The 24,466-nt window shown below is 49.2% G+C and overlaps 1 protein-coding gene across 4 annotated transcripts in view; it reads right to left on the bottom strand.

Annotated features, from left to right (window-relative positions):
• Positions 1–433: 433 nt before the first annotated feature.
• Positions 434–24,466, bottom strand: part of SLC13A5 (solute carrier family 13 member 5) — a 27,725-nt gene continuing 3,692 nt past the window's right edge. The window contains exons 2-12 of one of the 4 annotated variants that reach the window (XM_008049873.2): positions 20,789–20,917; positions 20,337–20,473; positions 18,108–18,295; positions 16,926–17,094; positions 16,598–16,720; positions 11,597–11,812; positions 10,544–10,644; positions 8,744–8,862; positions 6,531–6,692; positions 3,223–3,360; positions 434–2,033 (exon numbers count right to left, since the gene is read on the bottom strand). In XM_008049873.2, the coding sequence (XP_008048064.1) occupies positions 1,902–2,033; positions 3,223–3,360; positions 6,531–6,692; positions 8,744–8,862; positions 10,544–10,644; positions 11,597–11,812; positions 16,598–16,720; positions 16,926–17,094; positions 18,108–18,295; positions 20,337–20,473; positions 20,789–20,917 (1,614 nt within the window). In that variant the 3' untranslated portion in view covers positions 434–1,901. The remainder of the gene's footprint in view (positions 2,034–3,222; positions 3,361–6,530; positions 6,693–8,743; positions 8,863–10,543; positions 10,645–11,596; positions 11,813–16,597; positions 16,721–16,925; positions 17,095–18,107; positions 18,296–20,336; positions 20,474–20,788; positions 20,918–24,466) is intronic. The other 3 variants (XM_008049874.2, XM_008049876.2, XM_008049875.1) reach the window with 3 other exon arrangements.

The following is a 24,466-nucleotide window of genomic DNA, read 5'->3' as shown; positions in this document are numbered from 1 at the left end:
CTGCTTCTACACTATCCTGAGCCCAGCGATCTCTGCGCAGGCAGGGCCTTGGTATGGACTTGCTTTTGGCCATTCACCTTTCCATACAAGCCCCATAAGGCCAAGGCCCTTAGTGACTTAGAGGAAGGAGCAGTGGGTGTGGAGTTGGAGGATCGGGTTGGGACCATAATTGCCACTAACTTGACCTGTGACTTAGGACACTTTGCCTGGACTCTCTGAGCCTCAGTCTTCTTGAAAGGCAAATGAGGATAATAGCACCTGCCTATCTCATAGGGTTCCTGCAAAGATGGAAGGAGATAATTAGTGGATTCACCAGGGACAAGATGGCCCTGCACCCAGGAGGTAGAAAGGGAGTACTAGCACATTCTTCATCTACCTCCCCTGCCCCCCAGCACACACACAGCAGAAAACCACAGAGTCAGCACAGTGGAACTTCCCACAGGAGACAGAGCATTTAATGAGAGCAAGACCTCAACAAGTATGCGAGGTCAGGAATTGTCCCGCCCAAGAAACCAGACACATGCTTGGTCCCTGATGAGGCTTGCTGAGGTTCTCATAATTCCTCCTGCCCTGAAAAATGCCATCCAGTACCTTGGCTTCCACTGCCTCTCTTCCAGAGCAGCACAAGGAAGGAAAATGGGGTTGGGAGAGGAGGAAAGAAGGTGGTTGTCTCTCACGTGTCTCTCTCTCTCTCATACAGGGGATTCTGAGGATCCCAGCGGCCATTCTGGAGTTGCAGCCCCTCTCTGGGGGTCTTTGTCCCAGTAACTTAAGGTAGATCTGTCCATGGACAGGGTCTGTCTGCTCAGGGACCACCAGACACCACTCATTTTCAGCAATGCTCTGTGTACACCAGGCGTGGCTGTGAAGGCCAGTCAACAAAGGAAAGGCTTTTCCCAGAGAAGCTCAAGCTCTGGCATGGCAAACTCTGAAGTGACCCAGCTATTGGAAATGAGCAGCCGTGTCTGGGCTTACAGGTGAGGGAGGGCCTAGATAACCTGCTGTGGCCCTCAGAGCACCATCACTGCGCATACTTGGAGTGTAATCCCAGTTATGTGGGGGTGGCAGGAGAGCATCTCCCAGAAGAGCCACACTGACCTGCCTAGGAGGTCACACTGAGATGCTGAAGGGCCCTGGCCAGGGCATCTCAGCCAATGTTGGCCCAAGTGGCTGGGGACCTAGGAGCTGAAGGAGCCTCGCTGGAGAGCTGGGACAGGGGTCCAATCTGTCAGTCAAAATAGAACGAGGTGAGGAGGGGGAGTAGGTCAGCCAACTGTGCCTGCAGGTGGGAGGACAGGTATCGTCCTGAAGTTAGCAACTCAGATTCCTCTTCCTGTAGTGGTGGCCACACAAGGAGTTCCGAGAGTCCCCAGGAGGCTCTGACAGCAGCAGTGTGAGGCTGCCCAAGACCAGGCATCTTGTCTCTGGCTGAGGGGTCCTCTTCAGAGTGACAGAGGAACTGAGACAGCCCGAGGTGAGCAGGAAGAGACACCAGCACTGGTAGGTTGTTTTCTTGGTTCCCAATTTAGGGATCCAATTCCCATTTAAACCACTGAGGAGTGAATGAGTGAGACCAGAGCCCAGTGTGGGGCTGGTGTGGTGGCACTTGAGGCTGAGTAGGTACAGAAGCCTGTGTCCCAGAGATGATGGCAGTGCCTGGGAAAGATGGGCCCCAGCAGCCTCTTGAGGGGCTCCCCTCACTTCCAAGCCTGCCCTCCAGTCACCCAGACCCATCTCTGCATCCAGGCCTGGAAGAAGTGGCCTGTTGGCTGGGTCTGTGAGGGTGTGGGCATCAATGAATCGCTTTGGGGTGTGAACCCAAAAACTCTGTGCAAGGTGTGCTGGAAGGTTTGGTGGTCCTCAGGAGGGCGGGGCTGTGTGTATGTGGTCTGTGGCTCTCCCTACGTCTCAGTATGTGTCACATTAGCCCAGACAGGGAAATGATCCAAATCAAACATGACCCGTCCCCAGGTGTTGACTGCCAGAAACACACAGAAGACTCCAATTATGTTCATCATTAGTCCTGTTTTCACCTGCAAAAAAGACAGGGTCAGAGTCAGCATTCTCAGGTCTGCTAGGAGTGAGTCTTTCCAGAGAGAAGGATAAAGGGCCCGTTTCTTGGGCCTTAGTGTCCCTATGGCATGCTCCACAGTCCCCCCTACCCACAGACAAAGCACCTTCATGTTCACTAGGTATTACCAATGCTCAAAGCATCCCCCAAAAGTAGGACAGATGGGTTCTCTATGCCTACGTAAGCACTTGGAAAATGACCTTAGGAAGGTGACATGAGGCAACAGCCTAGACCACTCAGGGAAATGGTGGTGCCCAGGGTGTGACTCTAGGTCTGGTGCTCACCCCAGCACCTTAGCCATCCCTCAGGGACATGCCAGCTTCCCTGTGAACCACCTCTGGCTCTTTCTGATGCCTGCTCTACATTGTCTCCAAATGCTCACTAACCACTGCTACATTGCCCTGCTGTTGATATTTTACTGAAACTGGGATCAGGTTTGCAGACCATGGTTATCCATTCTCTTTGTGAAAATGCTCCATGGAGTCCCAGAGAGAAAGCGCTGAGACAACTAATGCCTAACTGGTCCAAGGTTCATTTCTGGGCTCACACACGTGCTCCCTCCCCATTTTAAAACTGCAAAGTTGCCCTTCTTCTCCATCAAAGGTGATAAAGCCATCCCAGGTGTGAAGAGTTGTTCCCCTGGCTGCTTTTGTCTCCAAGGCAGTATCTACTCCCAAGCAGTGATCTCCCTCTCTCCCGCTCCCTGCTTCTGCCTCTTCAGACACCTCCACAAATCTCTCTGGCTGTTATTAGCATATCCCCTCAACCTAAGCTTTGCCCCACCTGGCCATTCTCACAGTTCTTGTTAGTTTGTGAAGTCCGTCCTTGGCCATGGGACCTCCCTCACCCCCCGCCCCTTCCAGGTACCTAGGAAGGGCTCCCCTGGTGCCTGTACAGGCATCTCCATGTGGGAGATTCTATAACCCACCTTGGAAACAGAACAGTCTAGGAACTTTGAGATCACTTCAAAAAACAAGAAAGCTACACTATAAATGTAAATGAATGATGACTAGAGGTCTGGACTTTCCGTGGCATTCCCAAATAGTGTGATCTCGTTTTGAAACTCACACGCCATGTGTTCATAAATGAGGCCATCCCTTCTCACAACAGCAATATAGTCTGATGGGAGTAAATAAAAACAGCTGTGTTACCATGTCAGCAACCTTGAGGTGACCGTAGGCGAACACGATGGCGTTTGGTGGGGTGGCTGCAGGCAACATGAAGGCAAAGGACGCGCTCAGGGTACAGGGGATCATGACGTACAGTGGATTGAGGCCGATGGAACGAGACTGGGGAAAAACACAGCACTGCAACATCACGGTACAGAACATAAAAGTTCCCAGGGCCATGATTCTGAAAAGCATGCCCTGAACGTGCTAAATTTGAAACTCTGTGTTTGTCTTGCTCATTCCTCTATCTTTTGCCACGTCTCTTGCTGGTAGCTCTACAGAGCACTGAAGGCTGAGTTCAGATCCCCCCTCCCCTGGGAGGCCTTTCTGAACCCTCCCTCACTTCATTCAACATATTTTTATGGCCGGGATCCGTGGCTCAGTCTGTAATCCCAGTACTTTGGGAGGCCACAGCGAGTGGATTGTCTGAGCCTGCAGGTTCGAGACCAACCTGGGCAACTTGGTGAGACCTCATCTCTACAATGAATCAAAAAAATTAGGCTGGCATGGTAGTGCTCGCCTGTAGTTCCAGCTACTTGGAAGGCTGAGACAGAAGGATCACTGGGGCCCAGCAGGTTGACGCTGGGGTGGCTGTGAGCATGTTGCTGCACTCCAGCCTGGGTGACAGAATGAGACTTGAACTCAAAATCAAAACAAAACAAAAAAACATATATTTCTTGGGCACCTACTATGAGTCAAAGACCATGCTGAGCACTTAGACTCAATCTTACAGTCCCACAAGCACAAGCCTATCTGTCCTGCCACAGACTATGAAAGCCTGGAAGGCAGGGACCACATCTTCTCACCTGAGTGTGCATCTATGGATGGATGTGTTTTTATACACATTTGGGATCATTTTGCACATGAATTTGGTATTCACCTTTTTTATTCCACATTTTAAATTTCAGCCACATCTAATAGTGCCTAGCAGAGAGTAGGCACTCATGAGTATTGTTGAATGAATAATAGATTCGTATAATCTATCAAAATTAATCATTTATCATGCAGATTTTCATGCACATGAAGGCAGACACATGCAAATATGTTCATTGCAACAATGTAACTGCAAAACACAGGAAGCAGACTCAATAGCCACCAATAGTGGATGGCTTAATACAATACGTTATATACAAACAATGGAATAGCATGCAGCTGTAAGGAATTGGGTAGATTTTATGTGCTAATATAAAAAGATCTCCAGGGCCCATTGTTAGATTTTTTTTTTAGATTAAAATGTTTAACAGGTTCATAGAATGATACCATTTCTTTAAAAAGAATGTGTATGTGTATGTGTGTATAATATATCCAGAAAGATACCTAAGAAATCATCTCTAGGAAGAAGTCATCTAACAGAAGTCATCTCTAGGGAGGAGGCTAGATTAGGATTTGTACACTTCTTTGCATTATTAGACATTTCTAGCCATATATGTATTACATTTTCAACTTTAAAAATTTATACCATGAGCATGATCCAATTTCATTAAATACTCTTCAAAACTGTGGTTTGTAATCGCTTGATAATTATATTATATAAATATATGATAATTTATTTCACCAGCCTTCTATTATGGATATATTTTTATAATAATTCTGCCATTCATCATCATTATGTGTATTTTGCAAATATCTTGAATTATTTTCCTGGATATATTCCCAGACATAAAATTACTGAGTCAAAGTGGATGAGCACGTTTAAGGCTCTGGTTCTTGTTGGTAAACAGCCTGCTGAAAGAGCTGCACCAAGTCACACGACCTCTGGAAGTAGCTGAAAGATCCCAAGCAGGGGCCTGGGCAGTTTCCTGGTGCCCCTCCCCACCCGCCCTCATTTTCCTGGCTGCGGGTACCACATATTGTCTACACCCTGTGTTTCTCTGGGACTCAGCTGGATGGACACCACCTTTCCCTTTCGCACAGGTGGTTGCTGAGGCAGGAGTCTGAGGGCCCTTGGAGGTAGACGGGGGAAATCTTAGTTGAGGCTTCTGGTTCCAGAAAAGCTTGTTTCCAAAGGGTCAGCCCACTCCCTCTGGCTAACGCCTGTACTTGTGTGGTTGGGACCCTGGGTGTCCCCAGTTAGGGCTGGAGCTGATGAAGTCAGGGCCTTTGCTAGGGCAGAGGAGGCATCACCATGGTCTGCCCAGTGTCAGACCCCAGTGTCTTCCTTGGCATCCTTCTGGGCAGCCTGTTTAGGGGAGGAGGAGACAGGCCACCTTGCTATTTTTAACACACTCGTCTTTGCTTGGAATAGAAGGGAAAAAAACACTTAGGTTTGCTTTTTATACACATGGTTGCCCAAGCAGCCAAATGGAAATTTACCAACTTCAATCCCGCATTCGGGCCCTTTCTAAGTCTGTCTCCCAACTCCTAAATAACAACAGCCTCTCCCATGCTCATGCTGTAGTCTACAGAGGCTTTTCATAGTCCTCATCTTACTTGACCCCCAGAACAACGCTAGGAGGAAATAGCTTAAGTGATATGTTCGGGGATCCCACACTTGAACTCAGGTCTTCTGACCGCAAGCTCAGGGCTCTTTCCCCGCCACCCTGAGGCTGGTACTGCTTTGTGATGGATGACAGAAGGTAATGCAAGAAACGATCACCAGTGATTTTTCCATAAGCTCTGCTTTCTTCTCAATCCCAACTCTAAAACGTGCTTGCCCATAGAACAGAACGCTCTAGCATGGCATTCAGCTCTCCCCCACCCCCATCTACTGTCTCTCTGACCTCAACTCTCACTGATTCCTCACCTCTGGGCTCACCCAGCAAGGCTTCCAGGAGCCCTCAGTCCTTTGCTCCATTGCCTTTACTTGGGCTGCTCCATCTTCCCAGAATGCCCTCTCCCCTCCTACCCAATACCAAGCTCCACCTCCCTCAAAGTCTCTTCCTGAGGGGTCCCTACCAGGGGTGCTCCTGTTCTGTAGTTTTCTTGCACACCTGTGCTACATGCTCAGAGACTATGGCACTGGCACTCTTCCTTGGCACAGGTTCTATCTCCCCAGCTTGAAAAATAATCCAATTAGACTTAAAAAATAAATATGGAGCACCTGGCCCAAGTTTGATGCTTTGGTCAGCATGGAGATACAAAGAAGAACCGGCAAAGCAGTGAAGACCTCAGGAGTAGGGGCGTCAAGAGTACACAAATGTATTCTCACAGCCAGACCCAGATCTCCAAAGCCTGGTCCTGCTCTGGCCCTGATTTCATCGCCTCTCCAGGGGCCCAGAACATGGCCCCGTGTTGACACTTCCTATGAAATAGTGGCTAAGGGTCTGCCCACCCCCAACAGGATTACTTACCATGGAGGCAAAGATGGGCAGGAACAGGGTGGTGGTGGCCACATTACTTGTGCACTCAGTGAACACAGCAACGGCAAAGGATAAGATCAAGGTGATGGCTACTGGCGGCACTGTGTGCAAGAACTCCATCTGCTTCCCCATCCACTCGGACAGCCCTGAGGCCTGGGAAGCACCAGGAGGGCAGTCACCTCGGGGCTCCTGGTTTATGGTTTCTCCAGGACCAAAGAGGAGCTTAGCCCATCCTCCACTGCTGACTCTTTCTGTGTACCCATTCCATAGGTGACCTCACCCATTACCATGATTTTAATCTTCTGATTTTAATCATTCTGCTGTCACCTAAATCTGCATTTCCAGCCCAGCTGCTCTACTACCTTGATTTACACATCCACATGCCTTCTAGGACTTTCCACCCAGATGTCCCATGAGCACAAAAGACTCAACATGCCCCAACCTGAATTCATCATCTTTAGCTCAGAATCTGTTTCTCTCTCTGAGCTCCCCAGTTTGGTGAATGGACTCACCACACACCGGCTTCCCAACCCAGAAAGTTGGGGAGTCATCCTGCCAGGTGTCTGTCCCCCTATTCCTTATGCCCAATCAGTCACCAAGCCACCCAAACATCTCACATTCACAGGACAGTGAATTGAAGCTCAGGACAGTGATTTGGGCCAGAAATGAAGGGTTTAGATTTAGGGCTTTGGGTGAGAAGACATTGCCCCAGGAAGAAAATGAAGAGTAAACAGAGAAGAGAGCAAGAACAAAACCTTGAAGAACACTCCTACTTAAGTGATAACAGAGAAATCAGCAAAGCTCACTGAATAGGGACAATCAGTTAGAAGGAAAGCAGGAGAAAGTAGTGGCTTGGAGGCCAAAGGAGGAGGGAATGTCAAGGAGATAATGTCCATGGAGTCCATGGTTCTGAGCCTGAGTTGGATGAACACCACAGGACATTGTCTGGTTCTCCTCCAGCCCCTGCCCATCCCAGGCCACTTCAGACATAAGAATGATTTTTCTCATGTGCAGATCTAACCAAGTCCCTACCTGCCCCCAGCCCCTCAGTGACTCTCCAGTGTCCACAATAAAGTTCACACTCCCTATCTTGAATTCAAGTGGCTTCTGCTAACCTCACCAGCCTCATCTTCTACTGTTTCTCAGCTAGATACCTCACATGTTTTCCCTTGCTCATGTGTCACTTCTTGAAATGCCTTTCCATATAAGTGCTTCTCCCTAGTCTGCAAAGTCCTTAAGTACATGGACAATATCTCAATCTCCTCTGTAATCTCTGTGCCTGACCTAACCCAGAAACATAATAGGAATGTTGGATGGATGGATGGATGAATGGATGGATGGATGGATGGAGAGATGGATGAACAGATAAACAGATGGATGGAAGGAGAGATGAACAGATGGATGGATGGAGAGATGAAAAAATGAATGGATGAATGGATAGAAAAGTGACTAGATGGATGGATTTTTTCATCAAAAAAAAATTTGCAGCCACTACATACCAGGCTGTTTCCTAGATATCAAGGAAATAGCAATAACACGATAGACCAAGTGTATCTATTGCATTCCCGGATTGATGGATGGATGGATTAATACATGGTTTGGTTGAAGGACAACAGCATCAAGCTGGCTCATCCCTCCCTCTGGCCAATTTCTTCCCCAAGAGGGAAGGAGGAAGTTAGAGAAAGTTGTATTTTGAAATGTTTTCCAAAATACTTCTCTCTTCCTATGCTGCTACCTAAAGAAAAAAAAAAAAAAAAAAAAAAACTAAAATAGCTACCATGTCAACAAAGAGTTCAGCAAGGACCAAAAAGCAGAAGGACCAAAGATAAAAGCAAAAATAGCAAAAATATTGACAAGGACTTGAAAGGAAGATTCCTCTAGGTCAAATCAAAGCAGAGATTATTATTACCAAACCCCAAAGGGGGCTTTGCCAGTGTCTGCTGACTCTCATTTATTCACTTATTTCTGCAGTCATTGCAGTCACTCAAAGATTACTTTCTCTCTTCTAAGCCCCATTCGTGGTGCAGGGTTCCTAGAAGGCAAGACAGAGCACCTGTCCTCAAGGAATGTGCAGTTAATAGGGAGGACACAGACATAGAGACACACAGGCCCAGGGATGGAGGGGTGGAGGACTGCCGCAGCTCTTTGGCCACCCTCTTGGTAGAGTAAGAGAACGCTGGATAGCCTTCAGCTGGAGAAGTTACCTGGCATCCTTTAGCAAGAGCAAATCCACCCCCTAGTAGCAGCACAATGCCCCAAGGTATTTTCTCCTGGGTCACCTTCCAAGTCAGCAGTGCAGGGGGATAAAATGGAGCTTTCCTTTCTGAGAAGAAAAAAATAAATACACACACACAGCCCAGAGCAGTCCATTAGAAAACAGAAGAGATAGAATCAAGGGGGAATAAAGCCAATCAGGACATCTCATACCTATAAATTAGCTAAATTTTATAATAATTATTATATATGACAGGGACCCACCAAAATGGAATTTATTTAGAAGGAACCGTGTACTTATTCTTACGTGTTTACTCTTCAGTCACCTTCAAAGTACTCTCCATTTGATGAAACACACCTATCAAGATGCTTTTTTCACTATTCAAAGCAGTTTTTGAACTTGTCAATTTTGACGTCTTTAGTGCTTCTACTGTTTTTTGTTTCACCTCTTTCACATCAGCTAAAACATTTCCTTTTAAGGATTTTTTTCATCCGAGGAAACAAAAAAAAGTCACTCTGGGTGAGATTGGGTGAATAAGGAGAATGAAGCACAGGGACCATGCCATTTTTGGTCAAAAACTGCTGAACATTCAGCACAGTGTGGGCAGGTGCGCTTGTAAAAAAAAATTCACTGAAGCTGTACACAGCCCCTCACAACAACATTAGCTGATACACTAATGCTGATGGGTTCTCAGGACACTTACTAGCAGAGGAAGCCTATACTACAGGGGGCCCATCTGCCAAAGACTATTTCCAGTTTCTTTTGGGTCCCCCCTCGTACATTGCTGGTGAGGACGTGGTGAAACTGTTATACACCCTGCAGATAGATTTATAAATTGGCAAAAGCTTTTTGAAAAGCAATTTGACAATACAGTTTAAGAGCCATTAGGACATTTATGTTCTTTTACCCCAGCAATATCACTTCTAGAAATTTATCCTAAGAAGAAATTACCTAAAAGGAAAAGCTATGTACAAGAAAATATTAATTTATAACTATGAAAAATCCAACACAGCCAAAATGTTCCATAACAGGAGAATGTTACAGTCCCTCAATGCAATATCATTACATTATTAGAGAAAATAAATGTGAAGACTAGACTGTAGCAATAGTGAGAAATGTTTATAGTATAAACAAAGACAGAAGCAACAAGCCAGGCTCGGTGGCTCAGCCTGTAATCCTGCACTTTGGGAGGCTGAGGTGAGTGGATTGCCTGAGCCCGCGGGTTCGAGACCCGCCTGGGCAACTTGGCGAGGCCTCATCTCTACAATAAATCAAAAAATTAGCCAGGCGTGGTAGCGTGGGTGACAGTGTGAGACTCCAACTCAAAAAAAAAGAAAGAAAGGAAGGAAGGAAGGAAGGAAGGAAGGAAGGAAGGAAGGAAGAAAGAAAGAAAGAAAGAAAGAAAGAAAGAAAGAAACAACAAAGAAATAGGGCTCCAACTATGTGTGTTTTGATTATAACCATATAGCATATATGCATATTAACAAAGACTGAGAAGAAAAGAGAAAACAAAAAGCACGGATGGCATTTTGGGAAAGTGGAAACATTTTCTGTTCTTATCATAATATAAATGAGAGTTCGGATATTTAAGTAGCAAAAGAGAAGAGATTTTGCACTAAAAAAGTATCACCACTGGCTTGAAGCCACTGTCTTCCAGGCTTTTGTGATGTAGACAGTCCTCTTCATTAGGACAGGACTTTCTCCTTCCTGGGCCCAGGGGATCCCATGGAGATCCTTTGCTGCCAAAGCCCCAGTCCTGATAACTAGGAGGCCAGGACAGGAGCCTTACCTTCTTCAGACTGGCTGCAGAAGTTGAACTTGGGCTTCTGTGAAGGCATAATAAATAGCAAAGTGGCCACAAAGATGGCCACGGTGGCATCAGAGGCATACCTAGGTGGGAAAAAGCAAGTGAGATTTTAACCCAACTCAGCAGCTCAGTGACAGTTATTCAACAATCCCATCCTAACGCCCGCAGTTCCATGTCTAAGTGTTCCTGAAGAAACAGACTCAAATGGTATGAAAACTAGAGTACCCGAATTCAAGATCAGGAGCAGTGTGATAGACTGAGTCCTGGTTGGAAGCCAAGATGCCTACACTTTTGGCCACCAAGTTTGGATGACACTGAGCTGGCCCACTTCCCCCTCCCAGCCTGCATTGTTCTACACGTGAACTTTGTGACCTCTTCTCGACCAGATTAGAAATCTGGGTTCTCAACTAGATTAGAATTAGAACGTTGGTGCCGACGGCAGCAGACCTTCAAAATGGAACTACTGTCACAGGAAGCATCTCCCCACCTACAACTTCTGTCTTTTCTAGGACATACATGGTTTTCAACCTTTCTTCCACTCTGACAACATCTTAGACAGGAAAGCAACTACACATACCTCCTTTTGCCAAGTCTAAGGCACTCTGGATACCCAGATTGTGTCTTGGGAGGGGCTTGACCAGATCTGAAGACAGATCACAAAGGGATGATGGCAGAGCAGATTGGAAACCAGAGCTCTGGGAGCCCTACTCCTAGCCCAATAAATCTTTATCACAGCTCTGGCTATCCTACTTGACCAAGTTTTTTCTGCTCAGTCTATTGGGGGAGGAGAGGTTGCCAGGGGAGGAGAGGTTGCCGCAGAAACACATCTGTGGTCTTATCATGAAGACAGATCAGAAAAACATGAGTCATGAGACCAAGAGTACTCTCTGAAACCCAACCCCTCAACAGGAGAAGCGCTTCAGCCAAGCCTGGGTGCCCAGCCCTGGACATCCCTCTTGCCTCCTATAGCTGAGAACAGCAGCATTTAGGCCCCAGGGTTCTAAGCGAGAGGGTTCTACCAAACAATATACTTACTTTGTCTCACCCTCCACCCAAGCGATAGACAGCCAGCCGGGCATGAAACCGGGGTCGCGGGTGAACCACAGGACGACCAGCAGGAGGAAGCAGAAGAGGACGTTGACCTCTGCGAAGGAGAAGGGTCCCAGCTTCCTGTACTCCTCCTGCAGTACCTCATAAGCAGCCTTCTCGTTATGCCTCAACTCTATCCCGCAGCCCCAGGATTTTTTAAAGCTAGAGAATGCAAAGATGAGAGAAGGGTAGGGCAGACTGGTTGGCTCAGTTGCTGGTTGGATGGAGCCTGAATGCTGTACAGCAGACAGACAGAGAGACAGCTGGTGCTGCCTCTTGTCCACTGTGGGGCCTGGATCAAGTCTGTCTCCCCCTTCCTATCCCATGCTTTCTTCTGCCTACCCTGCCTGCCAGGATGGAGTGGAGAAAAGAGAAAAGTCTCTGTTGAGAGGTGGGGGGTGCATCTTAGCAGGTCATTCCAGGGTCACCTGGGGGGAGACCATAAGAAGTTCTAGAGCCTGCTCAAGGTGGGACTAGTGTTCCCTCACACCCTCCCTGAGTCTTCCTTCTTCCACTTCCACCTGGAGTTGCCTTCAATGGTGCTAGGATGTCAGCCTCCATCTCTGAGATGGCTGAGAAGGACACAGGGAGTAAGGACAGGTCCTGGCAGACTGAGCCAGACAAAAGTTGGATGAGTCCTTGCAATCCCAGGAGCTAGAGGTGTAGGATTAAGGATTCAGGAGGCCCTGGGGTTAGCCGATGTGTTTGGAGAAAGAAAGAAGCCAGTCCAGGCTCTGCTCTTGACTGACTCTCCTGGGGACAAGTGCCCATTGCCCAGGATGGCATTGGCATGAGGGGGCAGGAAGGAGGCATGTTCCTGGAATTGTAGGGAGTAGCTCAGCTGTAGGGAGGGGGGAACTGGGTCCACCAGTGCACAGGATGCAAGTCCTGAGGATTCCATTCACATGTTCCAGTTCCAGCTACTGTCAGTCTGAAGGGGCGGGCAAGGCTAGGCCCTGGAGAGCCCTCTCTTGTGAGAATTCTTCCTGGGTCCCTAAGACAAAATCATAGAAGGGTAGGGGTTGATGGAATAGGTGCTGATTCCTGAAGCCAGTGCTGGATGTAAACTGCCTTGGAGTGTGAGGGCAATGCTGTGTGATGGTGGCACAGCCTGGAACATGGGGACACAAGGATGTCAGGAGTGCTTGGGGACTACAAAGGTGACACTGACGGGATCTCGAGTCTGTACAGATGGCCAGAATCTCCCTGGATCTCCCTACAAAGGACAAAGAAGCAAGGCCAACCCTCCAGATTATTGGGCATGGGGATAACTCTGCTGGTCCGCATCTTCCCTGCCCTCATGCCCTTGGTTTGGTTAAATCTGTGCACTACCAAGCTCCTATCTGTGTAATTCTAGGGACTCTGGGGCTTGGGCAGGGGCTTCAAGTTTCCATTATAAGAGTGACTTTGGTACTCCTAGCAGCCCAAGCCTGCATCTGGTGCTGGCGACACTTCTGACACCAGAGTGGCTGCAGACTGTGGTGCTGAATATGCCATCATCCCATGTTGGTGCCCCATAATGGTGCCTAGCACAAACCCCCTCGCCCTAAGCAGTTTCACTCGCATCTCAGTTAATTTCATTTGGTGACCACTGGGCTAGTGTGAGATGCAAGCCAATGGATCCAGTTGCCTTGTGAGAACCCTGGAGTTGGGGTGGGGACCACAGTGTCCTGCAGCAGATTGTTATCACCATAATGTACCAAGGTGAACTTGAACCTGAATAGGCTGCAGAGGCAAGGTGACAGGGAGGGATCCTTGAGCCCTGTGATCCTTCTGTCTGACAGGAGTCTGGAAGAACCCTCATCCCTATTTCAGGGGATTAGCCTGATTGGGGCAGCTGGGTATAAGCCAGTAATAATATCCCATGTGGTACTTAGTGATTCTGGGGGAGTCTGTGGTCCCTTTGGCTAGAATAGCTGAGGAGACTGCCTATACACTCAGCAAGATACAACTTTTCTGGATTGGGCTAGAGGTCAAGACCTTGACATTGTTCTCCAAGATCATCCAGATGAGGAACTCCAGTGAGACCAAGATGTGACAGCAATGATGCTTCCTGGTGCTGAGCCAGGTGTGCTCTGGCCTCAGGTGAGGTGGTCCAGGAAGCCATGGAGGCAGCTGGGGATCACCAGGTCCTGGTATGTGGCAGGACATAGCTTGGGCCAGAGTGCTGTTTCCATTGCTTAAAACTGAATGTAAAAAATCTAGATCCTACCTTCCAGATCGAGAATTGAACAAGGCTCCTGTGGCTACCCCTGAACTAGAATGGCCTGCAGGGAAGAGGTGGGATTGGACTGCAGTCATGCACTTCCAAGACAAGCAGGCCGGGAAGACCCCATGCAGCAGGCACTCTCCAGGCTCCCTGTCGGTCAAGGAGAGCTGGAAGAGGCCGTGCGAGGCTGGGTGAACTGCAACTCCAGGTTCTTGGCCATGAGTTCCTAGGGGCCTGGCATCCACCTCCAGCCAGACAGGAGGCTGATGTTGCCCTTGTGGTCCCAGTGCCAGGCCAGCTCCCTCTTGCTTGGTAGGCCTCAGGGTTCTAGGGCAGCCCCCAGGCCCCAACTAGTTCTCCTGACATGTGGTCATGCAACTCAGAGCAGCAACTGTTGGCCTCCTCAGGAGGGGATGTAATGTAGTGGGAGCCAAACTGACCAGGTTCAAATCTCAGTCCTACTACTTCCAAGTTATGCAACCCTGTGTAGGTCATTTGATCTCTCCACACCTCAGTTGCCTTATCTGTGAATTGGGAATAATAATAATAGTGCCTACCCTACAGGCTGTTGTAAAGATTAGTTAATTTTATGTATGAAGAGTGCTTAAAACAGTGTCTGGCACATCAAAAGCACTCTATAAATGTTGGCCCATGAAAAGACATAGGTGCCAGCCGGGCATGGTGGCTCACATCTATAATCCCAGCACTTTGGGAGGTTGAGGATTGCCTGAGCCCACGGGTTCAAGACCAGCCTGGGCAACTTGGTGAGACCTCATCTCTACAATAAATTTTTTTTAAAAATTAGCCAGGCAGGGTGGCATATGCCTGTGGTTCCAGCTACTTGGAAGGTTGAGGCGGGAGGATTGCCTGAGCCCAGCAGGTCAAAGCTGCAGTAGGCGTGAGCAGCGTGCCACTGCATTCCAGCCTGAGTGACAGAGTGAGACTCCAACTCAAAAAAAAAGAAAGAAAAGAAGCCCACCTGCAGCAGGTCCAGGGCTGTCTCCTGATAGGCCTGAGCAGACGAGCAGGATTGGGTCCTGGCACAGATTCAAAAAGTAGGGCAAAAAGAGCTTCTGTCAAAGCCAAGCTGAGTAGACATGTAGCCATGGTAGCAGTGTCCCCCTTACAAGGGAGGGGTGTGGGCAGTGATCATTATTATCACTATTATGGTTATTTTGAATGTGCATAGCAATTTTTTTAGTTGAGATCTCACTGTGTTGCCCAGGCTAGAGTGCAATGGCTTGATCACAGTTTACTACAGCCTTGATGTCCTAGGCTCAAGCAATCTTCCCTCCTCAGCCTCCCAAGTAGCTGCAACTACAGGCACACACCATCATTCCTGCCTAATTTTTTAAGTTATTTTTTTTGTAGAGATGAGATCTCGCTATGCTGCCTAGGCTGGTCTCGAACTCCTAGGCTCAAACAGTCCTCCCTCCTGGGACTCCCAAAGTACTGGGATTATAGGTGTGAGCCACTATGCCTGGTAGTAGTCATTTCTTTTTCTTTTCTTGTTTTTTTTTTTTTTTTTTTGAGTCAGAGTTTCACTCTGTCGCCCAGGCTGGCATGCTCATGGCCACTGCAGCCTTGGCCTGCTGGGCTCAGATGATCCTTCTGTCTCAGCCTTCTAAATAGCTGGAACTACAGGTGGACGCCACCACACCTGACAAATTTTTATTTATTTATTGTAGAGACAAGGTTTTGCCATGTTGCTCAGGCTGGTCTCAAACCCCTGAGCTCAGGCAATCGTCTTGCCTCTGCCTCCCAAAGTGCTGAGATTACAGGCGTGAGCCACCACACCTGGCAGCAGTCATTTTTAAATGAGTTTTCAAAACAGTTCCTCCAGAAGAATACTTAGAAAAATGCCCTGTTTTCTTCATTTACTCTCAGGTTTTCATGGGCATTTTTGCCTCTCAGCTCTGCAGTGTCCTTCCTCTGGTCACATACTCCCCTGTTTTCACTTGGCTCGAGCTCCCTGTGACTTGAGACCCAGGCCATGCACACTTAACTCAGAAGTAAGTACTTTCTATCCCAATGTGACATGATCACCTTTGCACCACATATAAATTTGTGTCTTTTAAAATAACAACCACTTTTTTTTAGGTATTTATCAGCCACATGTCATGGTGTCTGTCCAAAGTCTGGCTGCTGTCAAGGGTGACTCTTGGTAAACTTGTCAGTGTGCTGGGTACAGGAAAGTAAACTTTCCATGTCCCACATGCTACTGGGAACATTGGAGCCGGTCAGTTAAGGCTCGGTTTGGATTGATTTGGATGTTATCAGGTTTGCTAATGGACCCATGTGGCCAAGGGGACGTTTGTCCAGAAGTGTCGATCTGGCACGAGGGACAAACGTCTCTCTAAATGCTTTAGCCTACCTGCTCTTCCTCCCTGGGTCAGAGAGACCCTGGAGGAGCTCAGGTCAGGGGAGAGCAGCACTGAAACCTGAATGGAGGGACCAAAGACAGGGCTGTCATGCCCAGGGGCCACTCAGAGATGGAATGGGGGTGGGCAGGAAGTCGTGGAAACAGCATCCAAACTGGTCTTGAAGGCTGAGGAGTTGGGAAGGTCGGAAGGCAGGAAATGGCATTCCAGGAAGGGAAGCAATAGGTGCAGAGGCTCAGTGAGCGGCCTGGGTGGTGGGAATAGGAGGGGAGACTAGCAGGAGATGGGGCTGGAAAGAGAGGCGGGGCCAGACACAAAGAACTTTGCAGTCTTGCCCACTGAGCAGCCCAAACTCACTTGCATTTCATATAAACACACTGGAGCCACAGCCAGGCGAGCAGCAGCATTATCAGCATGTTGGGGAAGGCAAATCCAAACCAGGAGGCAAAGTTCACGATGTCTTTACTCTCAGGAAACAATCTGAAAGGAGAGACACTGGTCCACACCTCAATCCAGATGCTGCGCTGTGGAGAGCGGGCCGGGACACACAGACTGGATGGGGACATACCTTCCTAACCTGGTCAGGCCCTGCTGCCCCCTGCTCTGGGGCCCAACCGAGGATGAGGGAGATGTGGGTGGGTCCCTCCAGCCCTGCTGTCCCCACAAGGTGTAGCCAATAACTCACTCAGTCATCTGGCCCAGGAGCACCACGTTGGGTCCCGTACCGGTCAGGGTGGCGGTACCCCCGATGCTGGCTGCATAGCACACACACAGGTTCAGGGCCTTGCGTATGCCCTTCTTGTCCTGGTCCTTCTGCTCTCTCAGGGTGGGGCCTTCAAAAATCACGTCATTACCTGTGATGGGCACAGCACTGTTAGCTGAGCCAGCCGTGGACCTGCTGGCCAAGTCCCAGCTCCTGACTCTGCTGCTGACTGAGGACTAGGGCATCCCATCCCCGCCGGATCCCCTCACATGCACCCTCAGCCCCCAGTGCAGAGTCATAGTCTGGCCTCATCTGCCTTCCCACGGTCACTTCCCACGTCCCCCCTAGGGATCCTCGATGCTTTGTCCAGGTTCAGCAACTTAAGACACATGCCCATCTGTCCTGCCTCCTTGCTGTTCTCAAGTTGGTCCCTGCATCTAGGCATGGCATCCAAATCCATGGCAAATGTCCTCTCCTCCTGGTAAGCTCTCTCTCCCTTTTCTGAGCTCCCTCCCTCTGGCTATGGCACCCCCAGTCAGATGGCTTATGGGAGGGGCCACGGGCTCCACAAAAGTCCTTGGTAGGGGTTTGCTGGGTTCCTCTCTGTAGCCTCAGGAGCTCACATTCATCCTGAGTCTGGCAATCAGGCCATCAGCCACCAGCCCTGAATCCCTGTGCTGGGCCCTAGGGATGGGCAGGGACCATGGCAGAGAACAAGAAAGATGTTATCTTGCCTTTATAACACCTAGCAGGGAAGCAAACACAGGACACCAACCCCAAGACCTATGGGAGCAGAGAGCAGAGGGATTCGATCTGCTCAAAGAGGTCAGCAGAGGCCTCCCTGAGGATGAGTAGGAGTACAAGGGTGAGGGGCACCCAGCAGGTGCTCAAACAATGCCCAAGTGAATAATCAAATGAACACATTGGTTTCTGCCAACTAACAGGAACTGAGCATGGGACTTTGTCCTAAACTCTAAGGGATCCAACTTTTATGAATGATCTCATTCCTAAGAATTATGAAAACAGTGTTCTCTAAGTTTTTTTCTCTATGCATATTTAAAGGAGGGTTCCAGGAAGCAGAGAGGGAGAAGGAGGCAGTGAAGCCTTTGCCAACACAAGGGAAGGCTGCCGTTGTGGCCTTTGCATGCCCTGGCAGGGGCTCACCTGGCAAGTCGCCGACCTTGCCCTTCTCCACCAGCTCCAGTGACCCCAGGCTGGCTTCTGTGGCTGCGCTCGTGGCTTCCATCTGCTGCAGCATAGCCTCCACGATGGGCACCATCATGGCCGTGGTGGCAGTATTGCTGATCCACATGGACAAGAAGGCCGTGGCACTCATAAAGCCCAGCATCAGCCTGCAGAGGAGGAGCAGGAAGGAGGGCCAGAGAATCCCCTCCCCACCCCCCACATCCATAGAAACTACTGGAGGCTGGATCCACACCCATGGGGATGTGAAGGCGCTGAGCCCTGTTCAAGACTGGGTATGCTAATAGAGGATTATAGTTTTAATGCCTCCCTCCCTCTCTCCTTTTCTTCTCTTCCTCCCTCCACCCTCTCTCCTACAACACATGACTGATGTCTACTCTCCCAGCTGCTGGGGTCACCCACAGGCCTCAGGCCCAGTCATGGTTCTAAGGAGTTTCCTGTCTAGCAGAGGAAGCATGGACATCCAGATAGTGCCAACTCCATATGGAGTTTGCCCTAGTGTGACCTAGGGCTGTGCTGGAGCACTCCTGCATGCAGGTAGCCCCAGCTTCCCACTTCTAACTGGAAGATCCCTGCTCACTCCAGACCCTGCCTCACCTCTCAGAAGTTCAGAAGGGCTGTGCAGAGTCAGCCTGAAGTGGTAGGGCCAGCTGGGGAGGGAGCTGGGGAAAGGGTGAACTTCCTCCCGGCTGACACCCCGCCCCTGCTGCCACCTTTCTCCACACAAACACTTTGCCCCCTTCCACTCTGCAATTGACTGAATCAAACCAGGGCTCCAGCTGATGTCCACACAGGTTGACCTCATGGACCCATGAAAGCAGAGGCTGGAGCCCAGACTAGGTGGAGGGTGAGAGTTTGCATGAGTGGAGTTGTCTAAGAAGGACCATGACTTCTACATGATGCTTCAAGGTACCAAGGAAGTTTCCTCATACATGTGACCCCCCAGGCCAGGCAGTGCCACACACAAGCTCTCCTGCACACACCAGAATGAAACCCACTGAGCGGCCTCCTGCCTACTGCTGGAGAAAAGTCAGCCACTCAAAAGGGCCAAGAATAAAAATTCCAAGGGTCCTGAGGTCCACTTTCCCGAGGTCTCACATTTCTAGAAAATACAATGGCTTCTGATCTGATCCTATAAACTAGTGCTAAAGGGGATCAATGCCATGAAGGCCAACAGAGATCAGAGAGCCACAAAGTGCTCTGCTCAGGGGAGTCTGAGGCACTGAGGAGCCCTGGGGATGGATCACTTGGAGGATGGGCCAGAGTCTGTGGGTGGCCAGGGCCCAGCACAGTCCCTGACACCAACTGCTGACTTCCCAGGGTTAGGTCAGGGACATACTCATTTGGGGAGCGCATTGCCTCAAAAGAAAGATGCACCTCGAGTTCCTGATCAGAGGGGACATAGACTTTATCAGACAGGCTGGGTCCAAGCCCCATGTGACTATCAACCAATCACTTTAGCCTCTCTGCCTCCAACTCCTTGTCTACAGAATGTGGTGGCAGGAATAATACCCAACTCTCAGAGTCGTGGTGAGAATTAAATGAGATGATAAATAAGTTGCCAGTATCATTTCTGGGACCTTGTAGACACTTAGAATACCTATTAGGATTACGATTAGGATTATATCGGCTCCATGGGTTGGCTGGAAATGGCCAGTGGGCTGATTGGCTGGAAAGATCTTGGAGAAGGGGTGAGAAGCTGGGGTTCTAAGTTATGTGAGGGAAGATGAGGTAAGAGGCTTCTTTGCAGGGGGAATAGATGTCCTGGCTTCAGAGAGATGGTCTTTCTGCTTCCCCCTGAGCTGGGTAGTAGAGCCACCCTCTGGCTTGTCTTCTCCACCAGTGTCCCATCAGACACATCTTGATCCAGCTTCCATCCAACTGGTTCCCTGTGGAACCCTGCAACTGCTTCCTCCTGGAAGCCTTCCAAACCTGCAAGGACTTTTGCTGCCCCGTCTCTTCTGAAATCACAGAACTCTTACCTACTGCTGCTCACCATGTCCATGACCACTCAAGCATCTGGTGTTCTCGCTAAGACTATAACACAGCCCAGCCAGGGGCTAGCCCATCAAGCCCAGGTAAGCCTGTGGCCAGCTCTCACCAGTGAGTGGCTTGGTCTGCACCACCTTCCCCTCCCCAGCCCTGGAACCCATGCAGAGCCACGTGGCAAGACAGAGAAGGCATAATTACCGTGCTGGTTTGATCCCCACCCAGAGAAGAATGCGCAGAGCGATTCTCTTATGCAGGTTCCAGTGCTCCACAGCCACAGCCATGATGAGACCGCCCAGGAATAGCATATTGGTGTCCTTCATGTACTGGACACACACCTGCAGGGTGGCATGGAGACCTTGTCAGGGCTGGCCCCTGGCCACATACTGCTTGGGCCAGGGCCACCCCAGGCCCCCAGAGATAGGCAAGCAGGCCAGATGCTGAACTCAGGGACAGTGTGGAATGGGGAGGCAGGCTCAAGCGGTATGACTCCATGCCAGGGAGAATCTGCAAGAGGGGCTTACCCAGTCATGCTCCCCACCCCCGACACCTACTCCCCCACCCCCACTCTCATCCCCCACAGCTCCAAAACGGCTTGGAAAATGAGGCAAGGGGAAAACCAGGAAGTAGCCAGGATCCCCAGGTCTGCTCACCTGCTTGGAGTCCAGAATCTGCAAGAGTGGGAAAAGCAAGACAGGCATGATGGCGGTGACAGCCAGAGGGATAACTTCTGTGCACCAGTAAGTGGCCATGAGGATGATGACATAGGCACACCTGACAAACTGAAGAGACGCCCTGAGGCTCGGCATGCAACTGGCCCACTCTCCCCACCCCAGGAGCACTCTGGATAGCAGCTGGTGTGGATGGTCAGAATAGCATGGTATCACGGAGGGAAGCCCCCCTGGAGTCATCCTGTTCCCCAGCCCTGGTCAGCACAGCCTTCCAGGGTCAGAATGAGGAAGAAGGCATAAGGTCTCTCATCAAAAGACTCCTGGCCCTGTTCCCTTCCCTCTTCCCTGCCTCCCCGCTTCCCAGCTGTGAAGTTCCAGTGAAGTTCCTTCGTTGTTTCAAGTCTTGGGTTAGTCACCTCTCAAAAAAAGAGCAATAGGAGAACAAGGAAGAAAAGGAAAAAGAAGGAAAAGAAGTAGGAGGAGTAGGGGGAAGAGGAGAGGGAGGAAAGGGTGGAAGAAAGAGAGAGGCAGAAGAAGGAAGGAGAGGAGGGGGAAGGAGAGGAGGAGGAAAAAGAGAAAACATAATTTTTAATGACATGCTTTAAGAATTAAAAACATTTTACAAAGTAAATTCAATTAGCCTCTGTTTTACAAACTAAGTGAAATTTTCCCCACATTCACTTTCAATCCTGCCTCATTGTCTCAATAGTCTATCACTGTTGTTTTTTAATGTGGCTACATAATCTTCATACTGATCATTTTAAAGCTGCAAATATTCTGTAAGTCTGAAGGATCACTGAACTTCTCCATTGCCTTCCCGCCGCTGAGTAAATGTAGTTTCTTCTCTGCCCTTGCAAGGATGCTGTGATCATCCTACCTTATCTGGCTCCCCTATTTTTTTTTGAGTTGGAGTCTCACTCTGTCGCCCAGACTGGAGTGCAGTGGCCGCTCCCGGCAGCCTTGACCTGCTGGGCTCCGGCAATCCTTCCGCCTCAGCCTTCCAAGTAGCCGGAATTACAGGCGCACGCTACCATGCCCACCTAATTTTTTGATTTTATTGTAGAGATGAGGTCTCACCTGCCCAGGCGGGTCTCGAACCCGCGGGCTCAGGCAATCCACTCACCTCAGCCTCCCAAAGGCGCGGGATTACAGGCTGAGCCTTTAAATTGGTTCTTAGGTGAGGTTTTCCGGAAGCACTTTCTCCAATTCCCCACACCTATAATAGCTTTCTCAAAGGGTTGCTCCAACTCTGCTGGTGGTGGTGGAACGGCTGGGAGTGGGACCAGAGGGATGTTTTAGTTACAATTGAGAAGATGGGGTGGAGGGATGGGGTGTGTTTTAGTTGCAATTGAGAAGATGGAGCAGTTCATTGGCAATTCTAATTATGAAGGTCTCCAGCTGTACTAGTTGTATTTAAATATGTTTGAATTGTTCATTCACAGCTTCTAGCCATTCAGCCAAAGGAATCTTGGCTTTGGGGTAAGACAGAGCTGGATTCCTGTGCAAGCACTTGGTGCCCCGACCCCCCCACTTGCCCTAAGACTTTGAGTAAATCATTTAACCTCTTTGGCCTTCAGTTTTAACACCTATTAAAATGTGGGTTAAAAATACCTGCTTTCCTAGGTTGTTTTATGTTTCATTAGCATTCTTATGAAACACCCAGACCCTGCCCTCTCCCTCGTTCCAGCTTCTCCTACAGATCAGTAGCCAAGACCTGTGGCTCTATCCTCTTATTCACAGGCCTCATCCCATGGTCACTGCCTTTGTTCAGGCCATATCCTCTGCCTGAATCATGGCAACTCTCTTCTCATCTGATCTTCATTTGCATCAACCCACACTGTCCTTGCTCTTTCTCTTTTACAAATCTGATCGCACACTCCCTTCCAAGGCCTTCAGGACCAAACCCAAATGCCTCAGCAAAAGGACTTATAAGACCCTATGCGATGGACCAGGCCTGCAGGCTCCTCCACTCTTGACCTGGAGTGAGGACTCCAGTGTTCAGCGTGGGGTTCATTCTCGGATGCCTCGCCCAACCCCCCTCCACAGTCTGGATTCTGCCCTTCCATAGGCTGGTTTGTAACCCCAGCCTTTGGCACAATGGATTGTCACCATTCCTTAACAATCTCCCCACTACCACCACCACTAAACAGTGTGTGACTTGAAGGCACAAAAAGTTCAGTGAGTCCTCACTTAACATAATCATCAATACGTTCTTGGAAACTGCAACTTATAAGTGAAACGACTTATAGTGAAACCAATTTTCCCATAGGCTAACTGATACAAATAATAAAGTTCCTAGGGCATATTTCTGGTCACAAAAACATCACCAGACTTCTGAATAAAGACCAAAATGCTTCCAATATTAAACACTGAAATAAATGTTACATGCATTTAAGTAAGATTAATAAAAACAAGCAAGATAATTATGTGCCCAATTATTCCAGCTCAGGGTTTCGGGTGGCCAGAGCCTACTGTGGCTGCTCAGCGTACAAGTCAAGAACCAGCCTTGGACAGGATGCTATCCCATGGCCGGGTGCACTCACCCTCACACTCACACTGGGACCATGGGGATATGCCAAGGACCTAGCGTGCACATCTCTGGGATGTGAAAGGAAATCGGAGTACCCGGAGAAATCCCATGCAGACATGGGGAGAATAAACAAACTCCACGCAGACAATGGCCCTAAACAGAAACATTTTTTTTCATCAACATTATAATGAAAAGAGACGCCAAGCATAGTGGCTCATGCCTGTAATCCCAGCACTCTGGGAGGCCCAGGTGGGAGGATCTCTTGAGCCCAGGAGTTCAAGACTGACGTAGGCAACACAGTGAGACCTCCCATGGTGCCACCTGTAGTCCCAGCTACTCAAGAGGCTGAAGCAGAAGGCTAGCCTGAGCCCAAGAGGTCACATCACTGCACTCTATCCTGGGCAACAGAGTAATACCCTGACACAAAAAATAGTCATAATGAAAAGAGGTTGAATGAAATGACGTTATTCAAGGGTCTGCTGCATGTGTAGATTTGCTCCACCACCTGCATCCAGCACAGGACTAACACTTAGAAGAGGCCTAGCAAATTTTATGAAAGCAATCAGCAGCATTCCTCTGAGTCAAGTCACAACAATGCTGCTGAAAAGAGACGTCCCTGTACACTGTCACTGTTTATCATCAACCAGAACGGCATGTACTAGATGCACAAAGCATTGCGGGAAGACTTAGAAATTCTCTGTCTGCGTTACAAGTCACAAAAATAAACCCTTCTTCAGCATCCCATGAGCAACCCAGGGCACCTTTCCACTGGCAAAGCAGTTTCTCAACCTAGGCACATTGACGTTTTGTGTTAAATGATTCTTTGTGGGATGTTTAGAGCCTCCACCCATGAGATATCAGTAAGACTCTCTCCAGTTGAGATAACAAAAAATGTCTCCAGACTTTGCTAAAAGAGGTTTGGGGGTTGGGCAGAGAGAAGAACAATGCTGGTTGAGAGCCACTGAACTAAAGGCAGGACAGCAGTGTGGTCAGAAGCACAGGCCACTGTTGGCCACTGATTGACCCTCAACAGTCACTTGCTCCTCTGGGCCTTGGTGTCAAGAGTATACCATGGCCGGGCTCGGTGGCTCAGCCTGTAATCCCGCGCCTTTGGGAGGCTGAGGTGAATG

The sequence above is a fragment of the Carlito syrichta genome, unplaced genomic scaffold (genome assembly GCF_000164805.1).
Source record: "Carlito syrichta isolate Samal-C Ts95f unplaced genomic scaffold, Tarsius_syrichta-2.0.1 Scaffold138808, whole genome shotgun sequence".
Lineage (NCBI taxonomy): Eukaryota > Metazoa > Chordata > Mammalia > Primates > Tarsiidae > Carlito > Carlito syrichta.
This window is presented reverse-complemented; position numbering and strand designations above follow the sequence as displayed.